The sequence below is a fragment of the Balaenoptera borealis genome, assembly GCF_965194805.1.
Source record: "Balaenoptera borealis genome assembly, chromosome: 2".
Classification (NCBI taxonomy): domain Eukaryota; kingdom Metazoa; phylum Chordata; class Mammalia; order Artiodactyla; family Balaenopteridae; genus Balaenoptera; species Balaenoptera borealis.
The window spans coordinates 118,129,667-118,151,988 of NC_138867.1; the positions used below are offsets into that span (position 1 = coordinate 118,129,667).

General features: G+C 34.5%; 1 protein-coding gene across 15 annotated transcripts in view; it reads left to right on the forward strand.

Moving 5' to 3' along the window:
* MATR3 (matrin 3) overlaps positions 1-17,031 on the forward strand; it is a 46,939-nt gene extending 29,908 nt beyond the window's left edge. For 10 of the 15 annotated variants that reach the window (XM_082382047.1, XM_082382044.1, XM_082382043.1 and 7 more), the window contains 13 exons: positions 4,048-4,109; positions 5,204-5,245; positions 5,582-5,694; positions 5,948-6,000; positions 6,433-6,558; positions 7,081-7,206; positions 7,396-7,563; positions 11,428-11,559; positions 12,003-12,046; positions 12,164-12,539; positions 13,939-14,305; positions 14,801-14,922; positions 15,977-17,031. In XM_082382047.1, the coding sequence (XP_082238173.1) occupies positions 4,048-4,109; positions 5,204-5,245; positions 5,582-5,694; positions 5,948-6,000; positions 6,433-6,558; positions 7,081-7,206; positions 7,396-7,563; positions 11,428-11,559; positions 12,003-12,046; positions 12,164-12,539; positions 13,939-14,305; positions 14,801-14,922; positions 15,977-16,027 (1,782 nt within the window). In that variant the 3' untranslated portion in view covers positions 16,028-17,031. Of the gene's footprint in view, positions 1-1,176; positions 1,204-4,047; positions 4,110-5,203; positions 5,246-5,581; positions 5,695-5,947; positions 6,001-6,432; positions 6,559-7,080; positions 7,207-7,395; positions 7,564-11,427; positions 11,560-12,002; positions 12,047-12,163; positions 12,540-13,938; positions 14,306-14,800; positions 14,923-15,976 lie in introns of those variants that run through there. The other 5 variants (XM_082382050.1, XM_082382041.1, XM_082382040.1 and 2 more) reach the window with 3 other exon arrangements.
* Positions 17,032-22,322: the final 5,291 nt, after the last annotated feature.

Genomic DNA, 22,322 nt, shown 5'->3' on the forward strand with positions numbered 1-22,322 from the left:
ACTACTGCAGTATCCTGCTCTGTGTTCCTCATAAGCATGTTCTTTTTCTGACTTAGGCTTAGACTTCTGGTATAGTCATTTGAGGAAAAAAAAAATCTAATTCTCCTTTGCTTTAATTATCACATCTGGCAAAATGGGAACTTTTTCAAAATGTCCTTTTAAATATATTGTCCTTTCTCTTTCAACGTTTTCAATGCTAATCATTCGCACTGTTTTTTTCCCCCCCCAAAATACAGTGCAGTTGACTTAAAGTCAACATTATAGCACTCCACTAGCTTGATCTGTAATCTGACCATCCATTTTTCCTGATGTGCTGTACTTAACTGGAACATGTTGCTGCCATGAAACTGATTTGATGGTTACTGTCACAGGGTTTTTTCTTCACAGTAACATTTGGAAGGGTCATTTTCTTTTCATATCTATCCTTTTTAAATGCATTTTTAATTGAGTTGATTTTTGAGCAAAGTATATCATATAGGTCATTAGAGATTTTGTTTTTAATCTTTTTAAAAGTATTACCAATCAATCCCTTTTCTGTGTTTGGATCTCAATATTTTTGTCTCAGATAACTAAAAGAAGAGACTTCTTATATTATTTGAATTTACAGAGTATTTTGAAAAATATCTTTAAGAATAATTCCTAGCTAAATATATGTATGTATTCCTCAGTACCAAACTTCAAGTTTTAGGTCTGGTATGAATTGATTCAAAGAAAAGGTCCATTAAGCTCTGGTGACTCAAAATATTTTCTGTTACTTCTTGCCTGTTCGCAGAAATGGCAATATGAGAAATATTCTCAGATAGGTTCTCTAAACTCCAAGGAAGATAGCTAGTTACAGTGTCTCAAATAAAAGTGATTGTAAGGGACTTAAAATCTTTGCTACTGGAGTCATCATAAATCAAAAGCTGTTGTTGGAAGTCTCCTTTTCCTGACTTTGAGCGGTAATTTAACCTTGCTGCTTACACATGGGAAAACAATTCAGTAAAGGAACACAAAAGAAAACCAAGAAGGACTTTAATCAGAAAAAAGTTTCTATTTTTATATATGATTATACTTTTCTCTCCAAATGTTGCTACCTTCTAGTTCCTTAACAGTTATATTACTAAATAATGATAGTAACGGACCTAAATTGACAAAAGAATATTTTTGAATATTTGAAACTTTGAATTCAAGAGTAAGAAGACACCTTACCTAGTGCAAGAGGTACTTTTAACCTGTAAAAATGCATGTACCCTAGCTAGTTTGGGTATTTTATCACAAATTTAGAAACAGTTAAGAATTACTTTAGAGGCCCTTTGATTGTTTGATTTACAAAATTTATGGTATTTGTAAATTGTACCAATTTTAAGAAGTTTTAGCACCTGGATTCTCTTAATGTATTTTAGTTTCCTTAACATGGCTAATGTTTTCTGGATATCTTCTTTATGGAAAAAATTAATACTCACTTTTATTAGGGATCTTTTTAATTTATAGCTGATGTAGAATCAATGAGTTTAGAGAAAGTAGATAATGAAAATTTTTTTAACATTTAATCCTGCTCTCTGGTATTGCTGCATAACTTGGAAAATCTGTTCTTTTCACTTAGTGGTAACGTTAAATAGCCTACATGATCAAAACTTCTTCTTACTATGAAATAAGAAACTTTTAGGTGCAAAACATCTAATTTGTCATCATTATTTTTGATATTTTAAGTAACTTTCAGTGATGGTGTTGCTTTTATTTCTTTCTAGGTCATTGTAGAACATCAAGTTGCTCTTCTACACAGCCTCAAACTTGCCTCAAAATTCCTTTCATTTAAAGAAAACTGGCCACTACAGCCCTTTCACTGTCTTGTCACTTGAGTTCATATTTTCCTTTCAGCATTCTAGAAGCCCTTAAGTTATTCTTTATTCTGCCATTCCACATGTGCTTCTCCAAATTATCTTTTCTTTATATAATTTAGGTATCTCAGTGACATCAAGGTGAATGTAGTTTTTCCTGCAGAACTTCTGAATTCAAAAAGTGAATCCTTTTTCTTTATTAATCTGATGTGAGAGTTACCTCCATGTAGAATCCAAGGATATAGGTTTTTTAAAAAACCCTTTTGGCTTTTAATCCTCACCTTAGACCAAACAGTAAAAGATCAGGTATGGTAGTGTAGATTAGTAATGGGTGGGTTTGGGAGGTATATAACTGATTCTTTGATCTTGGCTTTCCTTCTAGTACTTTGTAAGACCAGCCATACTTTCACGAGTTTGAACCTTTAAAGATCATGGGGGATTGGATATAAATAACTTCCGGTCAACTAGATAGCCTTTCCATCTCCTATTAATTAGAAGCATGCCTAATAGGGTAACTTTTGCTCCTCTCCCAACACACTACTTCTCAAGGGTATTTTAAATCTGAATATTTTTCGTTAAGAAAATTCTAAGTTAATGTATTTGTTTAATCCCGCTTCTGAATTTTGTGAACTTTACCTATGGCGCCTCTTGGTTACAGCCATTTTTAAAGTGGCCTCCAACAAGTCAGTGGTCTGTTGCTTTGCAAGTAGAAATGTTTTATATCCCAAATATCTGGTTGTAGAGCCAGCTGGAGAGATCTCTTCCAGTTCCTTACTTATTAGCCATTATTTTAAAAAGACAATCCAGCTTTGAGAGATAGTTCCCTAAGTTCTTAGAAGTACCATTCTGTTTGAATGTGTTCCATTTTACCTCTTTCAGAGTTTTAGTTAATTTTTAGTAGGGCATAGAAATGTGTGTAAACTCTCAAAACGTAAGTTAGTTTTTAAAAATTAGATCCCATTTATAAAATAACTTTTTCTAAAGTTTCAGAATGGTGTCTCTTGTAATTTGGTTCCTTACTTTAGTTCAGCTCTAAGTGAGACTCCCTTTTTAAAACATTGCCTGACCATGTTTTATATTCCAAATATAATGTATTAGGTAGTGTGGGTGTTGGAAAAGTTGCCTTATTTTGTGGGGATTTGTGAAACAATAATACTTGTAAAGCGGGAAGTGTAAAACACGATAGCTTTCTTTATAAGCAATGTAATAATAGTTGCTTTTTTTTCTTTTTAATGAAAAATTTTTTTATTATTAGCACTTCCTATGTGCCTGGCAATGTTCCGATAAACAGGTTACCTTTATTAATTCATTCCTTTTCACAAAATTCTAGGAGAATATTGAATCACAGTGAATTTAAATAACTTATACGAAGGATTCACATTTAGTAAGTGGCACCTTGGGAATTGAATGTAGGCAGTCTGGCTGCAAAGCCTACTTTTCCTAACTCTTTCTTATGTTAATCATTTACATGTGGATTTTTAACTAAAGAAAAGAAAGTTTATTTGCATAAAATAGGAAAAAAAATAATCCCTTCAAATTTAAAATAATCACACAGGAGCAAATACTGGAGAAATAAAATGTTTTCGTCCCTAAAATTTAGAAATGGACACTCCTAAAATCTGCTTCTCTGTTTTTGGGAAATATAATGGGAGCTTAGTTTTTTGATAAATGGGAGCATTTTCTAGAAAAGTCACTCCTGTTGAATCAGCTTAGCTTTTTATGGCTTTAGTACACTTGCAACATACCTCAAAGGCTGGATGAAATTAAAGATACTGTTTTTAACTAATTATTCACATTTATAGTATATATTTTCTAAAGTGATATAAGCATGGATATTTTATCATATTTAGAGTTCTATAAAAGCAATTCTAATGATACGTAAATAAAAATTCAGTTTCGTCCACAGAAATTAATATGCCTACTGATCTCAAGGTCAGTTACTACTCTTGATCTTTATTAACTCTATATCTTTTCCCTGTCAGGTCTGTTAGTATATTAACCAAGTTATCCAGTTTTTCCAAGAATGTGCATGGCGTATTTGAGGGCAGGATCAAGCTACAAGGATTCAGAGAAATGGTTTTAAATTAATTCAGTGTGATTAGTGAATGGGCAGGTGTTTATTCTGCTTATGATACTACATATAGATTAACATTCTAGAGTTTGAATGGTTCAAATGAAAATACCTTAGTTTTATTTTTGTTAATTCTACTAATTTACTTTGCTACAGGAGTGGAGTCAACATATCAATGGAGCAAGTCACAGTCGTCGATGCCAGCTTCTTCTTGAAATGTAGGAGTTTGAAATACCTTTAAAGCATCCTTATCGTGAATCAGAAACACCCATTGATTGCTTTGGGGAGTTCACCGTTTACTTGTAATATCCACATTGTTTTTACTGCATAGTTGATACTGTCCAGGCAATGCCAATTACAAACAAAATGTTTAGATCTGGAATTGTATATGGGATGTTAGATGCAGTGGTAGTGGTACTTTGTTATTTAATATTTGTAGGGTTAATAAATGTTGGTTCTTTTTATACAAATTGAAAGAATTAATAGACTTAAAGATAGCCTTTGATACATAGAACAGGTTCATGAGAGCATTTGCAGTAACAGTAATACGTGCTCTAAGAATACAGAAGACGTGGAAAGGGGGGAAATTACTAGAAGTTAAAAGTTAGTTTTCAAGCAAAACCCTTCAGGATGTATTTCTTGCTTTTGAGATACTTTTGATTCTGAGTTTAAGTTGCTAGAATGAATTTGAATTCCTAAAGAATCTCCCTGCCTAAATAGCACATGATACCCATTGTTCACTGGAGTGGCCATTTTCACGTATGCTATGCTCTGTTGGGGCTGTCCTTTCTGTCTAGTGACACAACTCAGCTCTGCTCTTGGTATTTAATATTGGAGAAAGAAAATCTGTGGTCAGTCTTTGTTTCCCTATATAACCCAACATTTCCAGTCCCTCATGGAGCACTTTTCTTCTTTGTGAATTAACAAATATAGGGCATTCTCTAGCGGCCCAGTGGTTAGGACTACACACACTTTCACTGCCAAGGGCCCGGGTTTAGTCCCTGATTGGGGATACAAGCCATGTGGCATGGCCAAAAAAAAACCAAATATAGGAGTATTTTAATTGCAACATACATTGCCTACATTTTCAGGCAATACAGAACAAGTATATTCTCCTTCATTTGGATTAATTTGAAATTCTGAAATTTTCCTTTGGAAATATCAACATGTCATGTTTTTAAACTGTAATATTTCTAACACTTAGACTCTGTATAACTTTACTAATGAATAATTTCTATTTTAAAGGCCAAGTGAGGCTACTTTGTGAATAGGACAGTTTTATTTTAAAGTTAATTTTCTGGTCTTTTTAAAGCTACCCAGAATGGAATCCTGACAATGATACAGGACACACAATGTAAGTTAAATTTTTTAAGCTATTGTTTGTAAAGGAGATCAATGTAAGGAATTCAGGTTAAATTTTTCAACATTTCATAAACAGTATTTTCATAATTTCTTTATTGAATATGAGAGTTTGGTAAAAGTAGAAGTCACTGTGGGTGAAAGAATTTCTAGAAACTATCTTTTATATAGTAATTTTTATTTTATTGTTATAGATTTTTCCCTAGTTACTTCATACATAAATGCCCCCAAAGATTGGAATCATAGTCATACAAATGTTTTAGCAGTAAATTTTAGTTCTTTCTGATGGACTTTATCATGCTTTGTATTTTATGTTTTCACATTATACTAGGGGTGATCCATTCATGTTGCAGCAATCTACAAACCCAGCACCAGGAATTCTGGGACCTCCGCCTCCCTCATTTCATCTTGGGGGACCAGCAGTTGGACCAAGAGGAAATCTGGGTGATTATAAAATTCATGTTACCTTTCCCTAAGAGCTTTTATCATAAAAATTAAATGCAGTGATGTTAGGCAAAAGAAGTGTCATTGAACTGTAACTCAGAAATAACATTGCATGAGAAGACATGTGGTACTCATATGATATTTGTAATATCCTTCATTTGTGTTTGAAAGATGTCTGTTTTTCAATTAAAATAGCCTGGTAGCGCAAGTATATTTATTACAAGACTGAAAAATACACTTTTTCCCTATAAAGGTGCTGGAAATGGAAACCTGCAAGGACCAAGACACATGCAAAAGGGCAGAGTGGTCAGTAATAAAGCTCTTGCTTTTGCTGTTTTAGCTGTTCGGGGGAATGTGATTTGACTTGAATCCTTGCTAATTGAATTTGTGTCATAGTCTTTATTATAGGAAGATTGCTTTAGTTTGAAAATCATCAGGCTTTTATATATGACTTTGATAAGAGTTAAAACTTTGTTTTCATATGTCCATAGTCTACAGATCTCACCTTGATTCAAAGTTAAGAACTTTGCTATCTAATTATGTACACAGTAGTCAATTTAAATATCAGTGCAGGTACTGTTTTCTGAAACTTTTGAGATTTGCCCCAGTGACATATTTTAAATATTTAGTTTTTTCCAGTTGACTGTAGATTATAAAAGTTTTAATATAATACATAACCTGTTTCGTATTGCTTCTAAAGAGACTTGTTTACTAACTTGATTTTTTCCTAATGGATAGGAAACTAGCCGAGTTGTTCACATCATGGATTTCCAGCGAGGGAAAAACTTGAGATATCAACTATTACAGCTGGTGGAACCATTTGGAGTTATTTCAAATCATCTGATTCTAAATAAAATTAATGAGGTATGAGTTAAGTGTAGTATTTATTCATCACTAAAATATTTCCAAAGGGGATTACATAATTTTGTATTAGAAAAAGAATGTAAGCTTAAATCATCAATATGGAATGTAATATAGAGCAAAGGGCCAATAGTTGAACTAATCAGTGGTAAATTCTAGTACTAACGGATTATTAGTAACTTTATAAATTGTGATTCTTAAGCAGTAACATTGTCATTATTATACTGCTGCTACTATAAGGGCTATATAAGAATAATTATTTGGAAAACCATTTCAAACTTTTACCCAAGTGGCACCAAATTATTTCAGGTTCAGTAGGCATAATAAATGATAGTTTTAGTATCATGATGGTAATAAAATCTGAGGTGACCGTTAATAAATAGCAAATTAGCAATGCTGGGTTTCTTGTTTTGCTTTTAGATTCTTGGAAATGCTCTCTAATTAATGATTAAATATTTTTGGAAAGACTTTGGGCATTGTGGAATTTGGTTGGTTTTGGGAAATAATTTTTTTTTGCCATTTTAGGCATTTATTGAAATGGCAACCACAGAAGATGCTCAGGCTGCAGTGGATTATTATACAACCACACCAGCATTAGTATTTGGCAAGCCAGTGAGAGTTCATTTATCCCAGAAGTATAAAAGAATAAAGGTAATATCTGTTTTTCCAGATTTGTATTACCAGCCATTTGATACATCATTTTAATATTTACAAACTTACAGCTATTTTAAATTGTTGCTAATATCTAGGATAATCTTAACTATTAACTAATAATTACGGCATACCTACCAACGTTTGACTCCCCCTCCCTCCTTTTTTTTCCCATTTATTAAATTAAAGAAACCTGAAGGGAAACCAGACCAGAAGTTTGATCAAAAACAAGAGCTTGGACGTGTGATACATCTCAGCAATTTACCTCATTCTGGCTATTCTGACAGTGCTGTCCTCAAGCTTGCTGAGCCTTATGGGAAAATTAAGAATTATATACTGATGAGGATGAAAAGTCAGGTAATATACATGTAGAAGTTTTGAAAAAGATTATTTCTCAGAATGCTTTAAGTTTTTTGTTTCATTTTGTTTTTTTAATATCCTCGTAGTGAAGAAAGGGCAGGGGTGGTAATTTGGCATCCAAGGTGGAGTGGTTCTTTATCTTATCATAGATAAATTTTCTAGCCAAATGGTAGTTTTTTAAAAGTCATAGTAGGCGAATTCTATCATTTAGAGAAGAGCTAACGCCGATCCTTCTCAAACTCTTCAAAAAATTGCAGAGGGAGGAACACTCCCAAATTCACCATCACCCTGATAACCAAAACCAGACAAAGATATCACAAAAGAAGAAAATTACAGACCAATATCACTGATGAACATAGATGCAAAAATCTTGAACAAAATACTAACAAACAGAATCCAACAACATATTAAAAGGATCATACACCATGATCAAATGGCATTTATCCCAGGGATGCAAGGATTCTTAAGTATACGCAAATCAATCGATGTGTGATACACTATATTAACAAATTAAGGAATAAAAACCATATGATCATCTCAATAGCTGCAGAAAAAGCTTTTGACAAAATTCAACACCCATTTATGATAAAAACTCTCCAGAAAAATGGGCATAGAGGGAACCTTCTTCAACGTAGTAAAGGCCATATATGACAAACCCACAGCAAACATCATACTCAATGGTGAAAAACTGAAAGCATTTCCACTAAGATCAGGAACAAGACAAGGATGTCCACTTTTGCCACTCAACATAGTTTTGGAAGTCCTAGCCACGACAATCAGAGAAGAAAAAGAAAAGGAATCCAAATTGGAAAAGAAGAAGTAAAACTGTCACTGTTTGCAGATGGCGTGACATAATTTTCTACTCTACATAGAAAATCCTAAAGATGCCACCAGAAAACTACTAGAACTAATCAGTGGATTTGGTAAGGTTGCAGGATACAAAATTCACAGAAATCTCTGGCATTCCTATACACTAACAAAAGAAGATCAGAGAGAGAAATTAAGGAAACAATCCCATTTAACATCGCAACAAAAAGAATAAAATACCTAGGAATAAACCTACCTAAGGAGGTGAAAGACTTGTACTCAGAAAACTATAGAACACTAATGAAAGAAATCAGAGACATAAACAGATGGAGAAATACATCATGTTCTTGGATTGGAAGAATCAATAGTGTGAAAATGACTGTACTACCCAAAGCAATCTACAGATTCAGTGCAATCCCTGTCAGAGTACCAATGACATTCTTCACAGAATTAGAACAAAAAATTTTGCAGTTTGTAAGGAAGCATGGAAGACCCCGAATAACCAAAGCAATCTTGAGAAAGAAAAACAGAGCTGGAGGAATCAGGCTCCCTGACTTCAAATTATACTACAAAGCTACAGTAATCAAGACAGTATGGTACTGGCACGAAAACAAAAATATAGATCAACGGTACAGGATAGAAAGCCCAGAGACAAACCCACGCACACATGGTCACCTAATTTTCGACAAAGGAGGCAAGAACATACAAGGGAGAAAAGACAGCCTCTTCAATAAATGGTGCTGGGAAAACTGGACAGCTACATGTAAAAGAATGAAATTAGAACACTCCCTAACACCATACACAAAAATAAACTCAAAATGGATTAAAGACCTAAGTGTAAGGCCAGACACTATCAAACTCTTACAGGAAAACATAGGCAGAACACTCTATGACATAAATCACAGCAAGATCCTTTTTGACCCACCTCCTAGAGAAATGGAAATAAAAATAAACAAATGGGACCTAAGTAAACTTAAAAGCTTTTGCACAGCAAAGGAAACCGTAAACAAGATGAAAAGACAGCCCTCAGAATGGGAGAAAATATTTGCAAATGAAACAATGGACAAAGGATTAATCTCCAAAATATACAAACAGCTCATGGAGCTCAATATCAAAAAAACAAACAATTCAATTAAAAAATGGGCAGAAGACGTAAATAGACGTTTCACCAAAGAAGACATACAGATGGCCAAGAGGCACATGAAAAGATGCTCAACATCACTAATTATTAGAGAAATGCAAATCAAAACTACAATGAGGTATCACCTCACGCCGGTCAGAATGGCCGTTATCAAAAAATCTAGAAACAATAAATGCTGGAAAGGGTGTGGTGAAAAGGGAACTCTCCTGCACTGTTGGTGGGAATGTAAATTGATACATCCACTTTGGAGAACAGTATGAAGGTTCCTTAAACTAAAATTAGAACTACCATATGACCCAGCAGTCCCACTACTGGCATATACCCTAATAAAACCATAATTCAAAGAGAGTCATGTACCACAATATTCATTGCAGCACTATTTACAATAGCCAGGACATGGAACCAATCTAAATGTCCATCGACAGATGAATGAATAAAGAAGATGTGGCACATATATACAGTGGAGTGTAACTCAACCATAAGAAGAAACGAAATTGAGTTATTTGTAGTGAGTTGGATGAACCTACAGTCTGTCATACAGAGTGAAGTGAGACAGACAGAGAAAAACGAATACCGTATGCTAACACATACATATATGGAATCTTAAAAAAAAAAAAGGAACTGATGAACCTAGTGGCAGGGCAGGAATAAAGACATAGACATAGAGAATGGACTTGACATGGAGTGGGGAGAGGGGGAAGCTGGGGTGAAGTGAGAGTAGCATCGACATATATACACTACCGAACGTAAAATAGTTAGCTAGTGGGAAGCAGCAGCATAGCACAGGGTGATCAGCTCGGTGCCTTGAGATGACCTGGAGAGGTGGGATTGGGAGAGAGGCTCGAGAGGGAGGGGATATGGGGGTATATGTATGCATATGGCTGATTCACTTTGTTGTACAACAGAAACTAACAGTATTGTGAAGCAGTTAACACTCCAGTAAAGCTCTATTTAAAAAAGATTATTTCTCAAAGTGCTTTAAGTTTTGTTTGTTTTTTGTGTTTTTTTTAATATCCTCATTCGTAGTGAATAAATAAAAGTGGAAAGTAAAGATGTTTTCTCTTGCTTGGTTAACAACACTATTTGTTTCCAGAGTTTGCTTCCAAAGATCTTCCTTTGTGTATATAGGTATACTTTTTCCCCTTACTTCAAATGGGATTATATCATACTGTTGTTTTCCACATTATACGATTCCAATGAGTAAACTGTAATGAATTTAATTTCTTTAGTTGATGGATATTAGAGTTGCTAGTATTTTGGCTGTGCCATTAATGCTGCTGTGGACTTTGTGGCATGTGAATTTATGCATTTGATTGGAGGATACAATTTCAGAATTGGAATTTTGGATCCTGATATTTGCTTTCTTTACTTTGATGGTGTCAAATTCCTCTTCAAAAAATAGTACTCAAAAAAAAAAAAATAGTACTCATTTATAGTCACACCAGCATTGTCTGAGAGTGAGAGCTTTGCAAACACTGGATATTAAAGACTTTTCAAATTATGTGAATTTAATGGATGGATGAAGTTATGTCATACTTGTATTTCATTTTTAAAATTCATAGTAAGGAGAGCATCTTTTCTTTCTTTTTTTTAACCCTTTTGTAACAACATGAGTTTGTATCCTTCCAAACTTTTACTTTTTAATTTTTTTTTCTTTTCCTTAATGTATTTTGAGTGATATTTTCTAAGCTTAGTACTTTAATTACTTTTGCAAAAAGACTGCGTATAGGTGGTTTAATATTTGGACAAGATACTTTGTAAATCTGACAAATTGTCCTTATCTGGGTGATGTTTAACTCTTACTGCTATCTCTATACTAAAGATTAAATTCTCCTAACAGGTAGAAAAAATAAGCTCTAAAATTCTGTGCAATTCTCTGAAAAATAATGTCTTTGCTAATTTTTTTTTTTCAGGCCTTTATTGAGATGGAGACCAGAGAAGATGCAATGGCAATGGTTGACCACTGTTTGAAAAAGGCCCTTTGGTTTCAAGGGAGATGTGTAAAAGTTGACCTGTCTGAAAAATACAAAAAATTGGTACTCAGGGTATGTAGTATTTGATTCTACTTCATTATAAAGCTTGTTTTCATGCTTTTCAAGCCATGACATTCTTATAAACATTTTTATATGCCAAGAATATAGGGTTTGGTTATTGAAAGAGAATAACCTTTTCTCTTTTTCTGGTCTTCGTTAGTACAGAAGTTTTTAAACTGATGTCTGTATAAAGCACCTTTTTACTTTTATCTATTTAAGATTTTTTTTGAACAGAGTTCTGTTAACAAAATGTTTATTATTTACTGCTCTATTGAAATGTTGATTGTAATGAACTGGTAACTGTATGCAGCTTAAATTCTTAGGTATGGTTACAGAGATTGAATAAGCTTAGTTGATATATAAAGGATGGTCATCAATTATTAGTTAATTGGATAATTATATATTCTACAAATTCTAATACATTTATTTAACTTCTGTAAAATTTTGTCTTTTAGATTCCCAACAGAGGCATTGACTTACTGAAAAAAGATAAGTCCCGGTAATTTCCATGTGTGTGTGTGTGTGTGTGTGTCGGTGTCTTTGTGTACACTAGTATATTAAAAACTTTTGTTTTCCAGCTCAGGTGAATTAATTCAGATGTATCTTTTGGTTTCAGGAAAAGATCTTACTCTCCAGATGGCAAAGAATCTCCAAGTGATAAGAAATCCAAAACTGATGGTTCCCAGAAGACTGAAAGTACAACCGAAGGTAAAGAACAAGAAGAGAAATCAGGAGAAGATGGTGAAAAAGATACAAAGGATGACCAGGCAGAACAAGAACCTAACATGCTTCTTGAATCTGAAGATGAGCTACTTGTAGATGAAGAAGAAGCAGCAGCACTGCTAGAAAGTGGCAGTTCAGTGGGAGATGAGACAGATCTTGCTAATTTAGGGGATGTGGCATCTGATGGGAAAAAGGAACCTTCAGACAAAGTTGTGAAAAAAGATGCAAATGCGAGTGCTTCAGCAACTGCGAAGAAAAAGCTTAAAAAGGTAAAGGAAGATTATATGTTGACCTGTTTTAGTAGAAAACGAGATCAGATAAACGTTTCAAATTATATGTTAGGGTCACAATAAAGAGAAGTCACTTATATTAGGAAAAAATAGATATGAATAATAACATTGAAACCTAAACTCTGCAATAAATAGATTAAATAGGACTAATTTTCAAAAGAAAAATGTCAGTTCACAAAGGGAACTTTTTAGTAATGAAGGAGAAAGACTTAAAACTACATATGATTCTGTTTTGTAGTGGTAGTGTGTAAGTAGTAGTAGGCAGCCTTTATGGTCCAGCTTGTTTTTTAAAAGATGGGGTATGAATTTTACAGTAACTTAACTGACCCAGGCCACTAAAAACCTTTTGTCAAAAATGGTTGAATCTGAAGAATTTTCCTATTAGAGAAATGTAACCTTGATTAGATACTTTAATAGGTTTTAAAACATTTTTTCTTAGAACACATGTCACATATAAGAGCATATAAGGCGAATATCAATACAAAAATACATACATGGTAAAAGAACAGTAACTCAAAAGACCCATGGTGTATTGACTACCTATGTTAAGGAGCCCCTTTGGAGCTCCTTAAGATAAATGGGTCTTGAAATGAGATTTTTATAATTCTATTTCATTGGTTCCTTCTAAGCAGTACTCAGCTACTAGGAAACTAATACTTACTCCAGTTTTTGATGGCTTGGTCAAAAAAGTTAGTCTTGAGATTCTTTTTCTGGCTGAAGTGGATAGTGCTATGTTTGCACTCTTAAGAGCTGATAATTATTGAGCGCTTATTACATGCTATAATTTTTCCTAAGCTCTTTGTGTGTGCTGATTAACTGATTCTTACAATGACCCTATGCCATAGATACTTTTTTATCCCCATTTCTTGAATGAGCAGATTGAGATATGTTAAAATTGAGTGGATTGTGGTTATACTGCCTATAAATGGCAGAGCCAAAATCTAAACCTAAGCAGTCATGCTCCAGAGCTTGATTTTTAAACCACAGTGCTATTTTTAGACTGAATGTCCTCTAAGCAAGATTTATACCATAAGATACCTTCTTTGAAGGACATCTTTCAACTATCAAATCAGTTCTTTGATACATTCCCTAGCAGCAGAATAGTCTCAGAAAGTATAGAATATGAATGTCCTCATATTTATTTTCTGCTCTTTGTATGAGGCAAGCCTTCGATTATTTAGTTTTAAAACAAGCTGAGCTGTTTTTGAAAAGGTTAGTAATTTAGGGGGGAAAAAGGAAGAAGTCAGCTTTTTTTTTTTTTTTTTTTTTTTGAGAAAATGAATGAAGGCAAAGACGCTATCCCTTTCCCTTCAAGTAAAGCAAATGGAAGGGATGCTGCAGGATAATTGTTGCAGAGTAAATTTGTCTTTCTTAACAGCGTCGTTTCCCAGGGAGTATGGAAGGTTTTGTCACTCTAGATGAGGTTGGTGATGAGGAAGATTCGGAACTTCAGAAACTTCGTAAATCGGGCATGGCATTTAAATCTGGTGACAAAAATGATGATGGTTTGGTTGAAATTAAGGTGGACAAGATCGAGGAACTTGACCAAGAAAATGAAGCAGCGTTGGAAAATGGAATTAAAAATGAGGAAAATACAGAACCAGGTGCTGAATCTGCTGAGAATGCTGATGATCCCAACAAAGATACAAGTGAAAACGCAGATGGCCAAAGTGATGAAAACAAGGAGGACTATACAATCCCAGATGAGTATAGAATTGGACCATATCAGCCCAATGTTCCTGTTGGTGAGATTTAAGGCTTTGTTCTTTCCCCTCTCACCCTCCCCAAACTCTTATTAAATAAGATTTTTAAAATTGGTCTTACATAAGCTCTGATAACATTCTTAATTTACTTCTATGCAAAACAGTTTGTAAATCTTAATTGGAACATTCTTTTTTCCTCTTACCCATGTCTCCTGATTTTGTATTATCTTTTGTTACCATTCCATAATATGTTCTCTTTTCTCATAAAGTTTTCTGAGAATTTCACATTGCTTTTTGTTTTGTTTACCTTTTCTATTTCAAGATTTTTAAGAGAACAATTAGGTGTGGGACCTTAAACATCAATTAAGTACAAACTATTAACAATGTCATGGTTTTTGTTTTGTTTTAGCTTAGGCTATATTAGACTTGTCAAAAATGTTACCTCATTCAAATTATATTGACAGGAAAAAAAGATTTGAGAACACTATTAAAATCTTCAGTTTACTGAATTTGTAAGAATGTATGTTTGTGTTCTAGGTATAGACTATGTGATACCTAAAACAGGGTTTTACTGTAAGCTGTGTTCACTCTTTTATACAAATGAAGAAGTTGCAAAGAATACTCATTGCAGCAGCCTTCCTCATTATCAGAAATTAAAGGTAAGGCTATATCTAAAAGAGGAGAGTTCTTTTGTGAAACCTAGCAAATCATGTAAGTTTATGGAAAGTACTGCCTGTGGACCCAGCATGCTTTATCCTGGAGATAACATTCTTTATTGATGGGCCTTGAGCAGTTTAATGAATTCTAGAAACATCTGTTAAGCCTCTTTCTAGAAAACACTCTTAACTAAATGTTGTTAATTGAGTAATTTCTAAATTTATAGTTCTAAATGTTATAAATTCTTTGGTATAAAGTTATTTGAGTATTCTCAAATGGTTGTTAGACTGTAATTTCTCTAATTTGGATATTGGAGGCCTGAAAGCCAGCTTTATAGTGCCATATCCCTTCATACTTAATGATTTTTACATTGACTTTAAATTATTATATATTAATAATGACACTTCAGTAAGTTTCATGATCAACAGGATATAAAGATAAAAGGATAAATTAAAAAAGCACAACATGGTGTAAAGCATAACAAATTTCTGTTTGGATATTTTGAAGTTTGGTGTTTTAGTTAGTGGCTTAAGGACTAAGTATTGAAATAAATAATGGGAAAAACTTGAAAGTAAGAGTTAGAGAATTCATAATTGTAGATAACACTGATTTATAATATAAAGCTACTAGAGCATTAAGAACAGTGGTTATTTTCAATGGTAGCAGCAATTTAATATAAATATTTTGTCTGCTTGGCTTAGTGGAAGGGTCAGTGAATAAATACGTGTCATTTTAACTAAGTTCTTGGGGTAACAGTAGTTCTTCTGTGTGGCTGTTATGGTCTTTGTTTGATGATCTCTGTAAGTTAGTCTTAATTGCACATTAAATAACTTTTCCATATTTTACCGTTTTTCTCCCATGCCTTACTGTGGTGTCCAGTTTAGTTTCATACTTGCCTAATAAGAATAACTGGATCTTAAAAATATTGATAAGGTTATAGTTAAATTAGACTCAAGTCCCTAAACATGGATAGAATGTTTTGGAGTTAATCCATTTGTTATGTTTCACTGCGGTGACTTAATCCTTGTAAAAAAAAATTTTCTATTTTCTTTTCAGAAATTTCTGAATAAATTGGCAGAAGAACGCAGGCAGAAGAAGGAAGCTTAAGATGTGCAAGAAGCTTAATGATTTCAAAGAAAATAATGGTTCTTTGTTTTTAAATGTTAACCTTTTTTAAATACAATACAGATAGTTAGAAGAAAACTATTGTACTCTTTTGTTATAGTGGAAAAATAATAGACGTCTGTTCATGTGTTAAGTGTTATAGCAAAAATACATATACGGTTAAGTTAATGAAGAATTGTTTTTGTTTTATCAAAATGGTAACAGACAGAAATACTTGGTAGAGACTGACTTCATATGCTACTTAAGACACTTGCATCACTAAGAAAGATACGTAGAAACATTCAGAGAAATGAAATTTAGTAGTTCCAAGCTTCAAAGAAATGTCAAAACTTTTGATTCCATTCAATAAAGAACAAAACCAATTGTATTTTTATTACTTTCATCTGAAACATTCCACATTTTAATCTGAGCCTTTCAGACTTTTCATTTGCAGTTCGAAGCATTTTTGGTTTTGTTTCATTTTTTGAGAACGTCATTAATGTGAGATTGGTAATTAAAATGCAGGTGCAGTTTTCTTTTATTAATGTCATGCTGTTTAGGTAATAAGAAATATTAAGTAATTGGCTTTAGATTTTGTAATTTTTTCCCTAAGTTCCTGCTAGATTTCGTATTCTAGTAGTCAATGTATTTTTCAGTGAAATGTAAAAATATTCCCATTCTCTTTGACCAGTATTAATTTCTTGAGATATTGCTTGTCACTTGAATCCTGTAGCTGTCATACATCTGGTATAAGCACATTTGATTTTTGAAGTGTGTAGACCATCTCTTCATATTTTCAAGATGTAATTTTACATTTCTGCATTTTAAAAACAGTTTGGCCATAATCTTAGACGCACGCTTCTAATTCATATACTGCATATGTGACCTTTGTGAACAGAAATTTGCATGTATAATCTGTGTTTACTTGTAACTTTCTGGTTATATACTGCTTATATCTGTGGATTCAAGTTTCTGAAGTGAGTACCAATAAAAAAAAAAAAAACCTAGGCCATGTTCATTGGTTATACATGTTTGAAATGTTAACCAATATATTTGTCAGTTGTGGTTTTTATTCACTGTTACACTTTTTTGCATGCTTTAACAAATTATTACATTTTTAATTTAGAGTGTTCTAAAGACTGCTACTAAAGATCTGAGTTTTAAAGCTTTTGGTGCTGGTGGATTTCTTGTTCCTGTTACATAACTGAAAATGGGACTCTTCATAGTTTTTTAAAACCTTGGAGTTTTAAGATGTTAAGGGTGAGGAAATGGTAAAAGCTCATGTTTAGACATGTGTAAGTATTTAACGATAAAATTGGAAGTAACATGGAATAACAAGAATTGGTTTTACCATTACCAGCCTTTCAAAGTTGTTGGGATTATAGGTATAAGAGATTATTGTCAAACAAATTTTTAATTTAAAAAAAAATAAGAATTTAAGGGATTCTCTTTGAAACTCTTAGGTCCAAGTGTATTAAAGGATATATCAAATAGTTGAAAGAAATATTATGATCTACCACTGAGGGGCAGGTGACACTTTTTTAAATGTAACATGCACAAAAAATCCTTGCCAGTTTACTTCTGTAGTTTAATTTTGGCCTTTACTAATTACCTGCTTTTGTTTAACTCCAACTTTTAACAGCAGCTACACAAAGCATTTTGTGTACATGGAATCCCTTGATTGTTTTCTGTCAATGATAACTTTTCATAGATCCTACTTTGTTAGATATACCAAGTTGTAGAAAAGAATGTTTAATATCTTCATTTGATAGCATTTGAAAGCAGAAATTCTCATAAATAAATTGCTAGTGATGAATAAATCTGTAACAGCTATTTCCCAGATTATGGCAAACCTTTAAGAGGAGTGTTTCCACTTTAACCAGCTATAAAGTTGAAAATTTTCCTACCACCATTTTAGTTTTTAGTTTAAGCTGCTGTTAATCCTGGGTAAAGGAAACTTTTATAAACACTTCATGTTTGTTTTACAGTTTTCTTTTAACCGATTGTTGATAAATTCGGCATATGAGAGTGACCCTGGTAAGGCTTGAGTTTGCTAGCTGTAGTACTGTGTATCCTAAAAATAATTTTATTTAAGATTTTATTAATGAGGAAGGTGAATTTCTGGCTATAGAGTACACCAGGAAGTACCTCCTCTAGAAAACGGTATGATTGCAAGGAACTTTCAAAGGTTATATCCTTTCTCTGAATTCTTTAACCCCTTAGGGTGATGGGGACAAGTAAAGGATGTATATACCCTATTAAGTATTACGGTGGCATTAAGTTTATAAAAGGGGAAGGGTACACATTTTATGCCTCGCTTTGTTCACAGTGCATTTTTGGTGGCTTTGACGTGTAAAACAACATCATGAATAAAAATTGTGACAAAAGAGGCTCATGGTATGTAGTGGAAATCTGTAGGAACACTGCAGATTATTTTTAAATCAAATTAGTAACAAAATTGGTATAGACAGTTTGGTTAGGATAACATGCACTAGGGCTAGGAGTGAGTAGCTCTGTGCTCTCTGTACTGGCCTCCATCATAGAAAATGGCCTAGGATAGCTGAAAGCTCAAGCATTGAATGGTTATGCATTTGAGGTTATATTCCCTGACAAGGACCTTGAGCTGTTTGTTGAGCTGGAGTGCCTCTCCAGTCTGATGCAGGTCCTTTGGCTGTCATGGGTAAGACCAAGATTCTTATACAACATGGTATATAAACAAAATGGTTGTGTGAATTCTTTTTCTTTAGTCGTTCTCAAATTTTAGCATGCATCAGAATTACCCGGAAGCTTCATTTAAACATTGCTGGGCCCTGTTCTTAGAATTTCAGATTTGCTAGGTGTAGGGTGGGTGTTAATAATTATCATTTTTCAAGTTACCAGGTGATGGTTATGTCAAGGATAGAGACCACACTTTGGTTTACCTGTAGCTGAAGTGTTACTGCTAGGCAGTTGTAATCAAACACCTGGTTTAGATGCTGTTGCTTGAAGTACTGGTTTTGCTACTGTTAAAAACTAAAAATAAGGGGAATGTTGGAAAATGATCATTATTTGGGGGTGCTCACAAAGCATTTTTTAAAGAGTTGTTAATGGGAGACACCCATTTCAGAGCCCTAGATAACTGCTTTCCCAAGTCAACCCTTTATCTTTTGCTTGGAACATTAATAAAATCTTGAAGAGCTAATTTACTGAAGTTTCAAGTGAATGGCAAAATGGAAGTAGGTACCGCCCATCACTCCAGGTATATCTAGTTTGCTGAATTATAAACATTATAGTTGACACAAGCTAGAGCTCAATTAAGGTACTACTCAAGTAATTTGGAAAAGTTCTGAGGGAGAGGACTGTCAGGTAATACATGATTAAAAGGCTATGTTAATACTTTTAAAAGGCTTTATCTTAAGATTTTTGACCCTGGCCTTTCCTTGAAATTATAGTTCTTAGATTTATAATTTCCATACAGTTTTAAGAATTCTGCAAAGCCAAATGTACAGTAGAGAATGGGAAAATTGAAAAGCAGTATGTTACATGTAGTAGAGAAAAGTCAAACGTATCCATGCCAATAGCATTTGTAAACTTCGGGTGAAAATTGCTGCCATTAGATACAAGTTTAATGATCTTTGAACCATCTTGTCATTGTGCTTCATACATGGCAGCATTGATGTATTGGTTGTGAGGACCTGATCCAAAGATATACCAAGAGCAGCAGGAATGTCCTACCTTTGACAAGGACAAAATATTGAAGTTTCAGTTATTGCACCTGACTATCAAAAGTAGGACCAATTTCTATTTGCTCAACCTTGCCAGGGTTGTTAAATCACAGCTACTTCCTTGGCAACTACCAACTATGTTCTTGATATATGCCCCCCCCCTTTTTTCCTACACTTAGTATCAAGATAAGCCCTAGTTCATGCTCTGTGTGCACTCTATTTTGTGGTATGAAGACCTGTGGAAAGGAATTGGAGTTGAAATGATTCTTGGTGTAATGGATGGTGAAACTTTAGTGAAAACCGAACTTATTTTCCTGATGGTGGCTGCTTCTGCTCGCAAGTATAAGGTGTGTTTCTGACCCATCTCATTGTAAGTAGCTGAGCCTGTGCAAAACCAGCAAGGAAGGGCTTGGCTCAGACTGGAAAAGGAATTTTTTCTTCCTCATATCACCCTTCTTATTCAAAGCATAATCACCTTTGCTTATTTTACATTTACAACTTACTTTCTACAAATTTGACCCTCCTTTTAGGACAGTTTTTTTTTAATACACAAAATTTACCATCTTAGCCATTTTTTAATAACTTGCTTTATTCTGTTAATACCGTAATTCACTTAACCAATTCCCTATTGATAGGCTTTTCAGTTTCTTGATTGTTTATAACATAGCTATGAAATCCTTAGGTATCTATATATATGTCTGATTTCTTCCCCATACGTGGAGTGTTTGAGTCAGAGGATTTACACATTCTACGTTTTGATAATTCGGGGAGAGTGGGAAGCTGTTCATAGCCATCCTAGGCCTTCATAACCATCCTCTCCTGATTCCTGATTCCTACTTCACCTTCCATCTCAAGTTAGAATTGTTAGTGCCTGAGACAAACAGTTGAATGTCTGCAGCATTTTAAAACTGCACCTCTGATGGTTCCATTGCAGTGTCTTTCCTCATCATTGGCAAACTTCTTAGCCTTCATTATTGTGGTAGTGTTTTCCATTCATAGACCATCATCACCACCATCCAGGCATAGCATAAAAACATGAAAGTACCCTGGGCCCATCAGGCTTTCTCAGCCACAATGGTGAACTCTGTGAGCTGGGAATTGAGATCTATAACCCCTTTGTGTGAGAAAAACAACATAAGCCTTTGAATGGTTCAGATTAAAATAAGCCAGGATTTAGCAAAGATTATTTTTCAACATAAATTACATGGGTTGTGTTAAGTAATAAGTTCCATTTATCTCCATGATTAGCTTTTAAGATTGCCAGTCATCTACAGATTAAACTACCTATTTTGATTTTGTTCTCCCTCCTGTCCATGCCTCTTCTAGCCTCGAGTTGATAGTTCCAGGTTCCTTGAATGAATCATGCTCCACAGACCAGCAAAACAGCACCATCTTCTTCCCCAGAGCTGTTGGCTCAGCAAGCAAGAAAGCCAAGCCCTTCCAGTTTAGGATACAGATCTGCAAATGTAGCCAAAGTGGTTGACCAAGGCACAACTGTCAAACTTTATTTGGAGCTTTGGGCTGACTCAAAGCAGATTTTTAATGAGTGAAATGGCCCTAGAGAGAAGCCCTCTCTTGGATTCAAGAGTTTCATGGCGGGAACTTTTTTTTTCCCTTTAGTTTTAGCAGTTATAAAAGCTTGTGGTTTTTTAAAGATTCAAGTTTTACAAGAGAGTAAAAAGATAAATCTCAGTCCCTCATTTTACTTCCCCAAGGGGAAGAAATTAGAAGTTTTTGTGTGTCCCCTCTCAAATATAATGTATATTCGGAATTTTCTTACACATACTATACACTGTAGCTTGATTAGCATCACAAAATATATCGGGACTTGCCAGTGATGAAGCAAGGAAGCATGGATCAGAGTAACGTGTGCAGGGCAGCCCATCCAAGATCATGGTCGAGGAAATTCTTGGACCCTTAGGTCTCACCCTTCTATCTTACCTCTGGACAGAGTATTTCCTCCCTTAGCCTGGGCACCATATATATATCGGTAATTTGCGCCTGTGTGTTAAGATCTGGCTCCAAAAAGTGTGTTCCTGAACGTGTATGAGTGCAGGTGCTCGTAGATCAGTTAACACACCTCTGTGAATCTGTCTTAGTTTATTATTTCTGTGTTATGTTTCTGTGTCAGGATCTCTGGATATGATTTAGTACATGTCACTCGTAGTGTGACGCTGTGTATCACGTTTGGTGTGTGTTCCTGGGTGTGTGAGTGCGCTGTCGTTATCTAGATGTTCCTATTTGATGTCAGTGTGTTTGAAGTAACCGTTGCGGTGTGTAGTAGTCCACGTCTGTGTATCTTTTCTGGGTCTCCTTCCCAGCTCCCCCACTCACTGCATCCCATCATTCTTGAAGGATGGGCGGTTGTGGGGACACTGGCCCAGCTCTACTCCGGTTTTCCTGAGAGAACACGACAGGACTCCCAGTGTTCCCCGCGGCCGCCAGGGTACGCCGGAAAGGCTGTTGCGCATGCACATGTGTGCAGCTTGGACGAAGAGAACTTTGAGGTCGCCCTTTCTCTCGCGCGCGCTCTCTGGTGGCCTCGGAGGGCAACGATGACAAAACGAGAGGCGGGGCCGGTGGCGGCGGCGGAA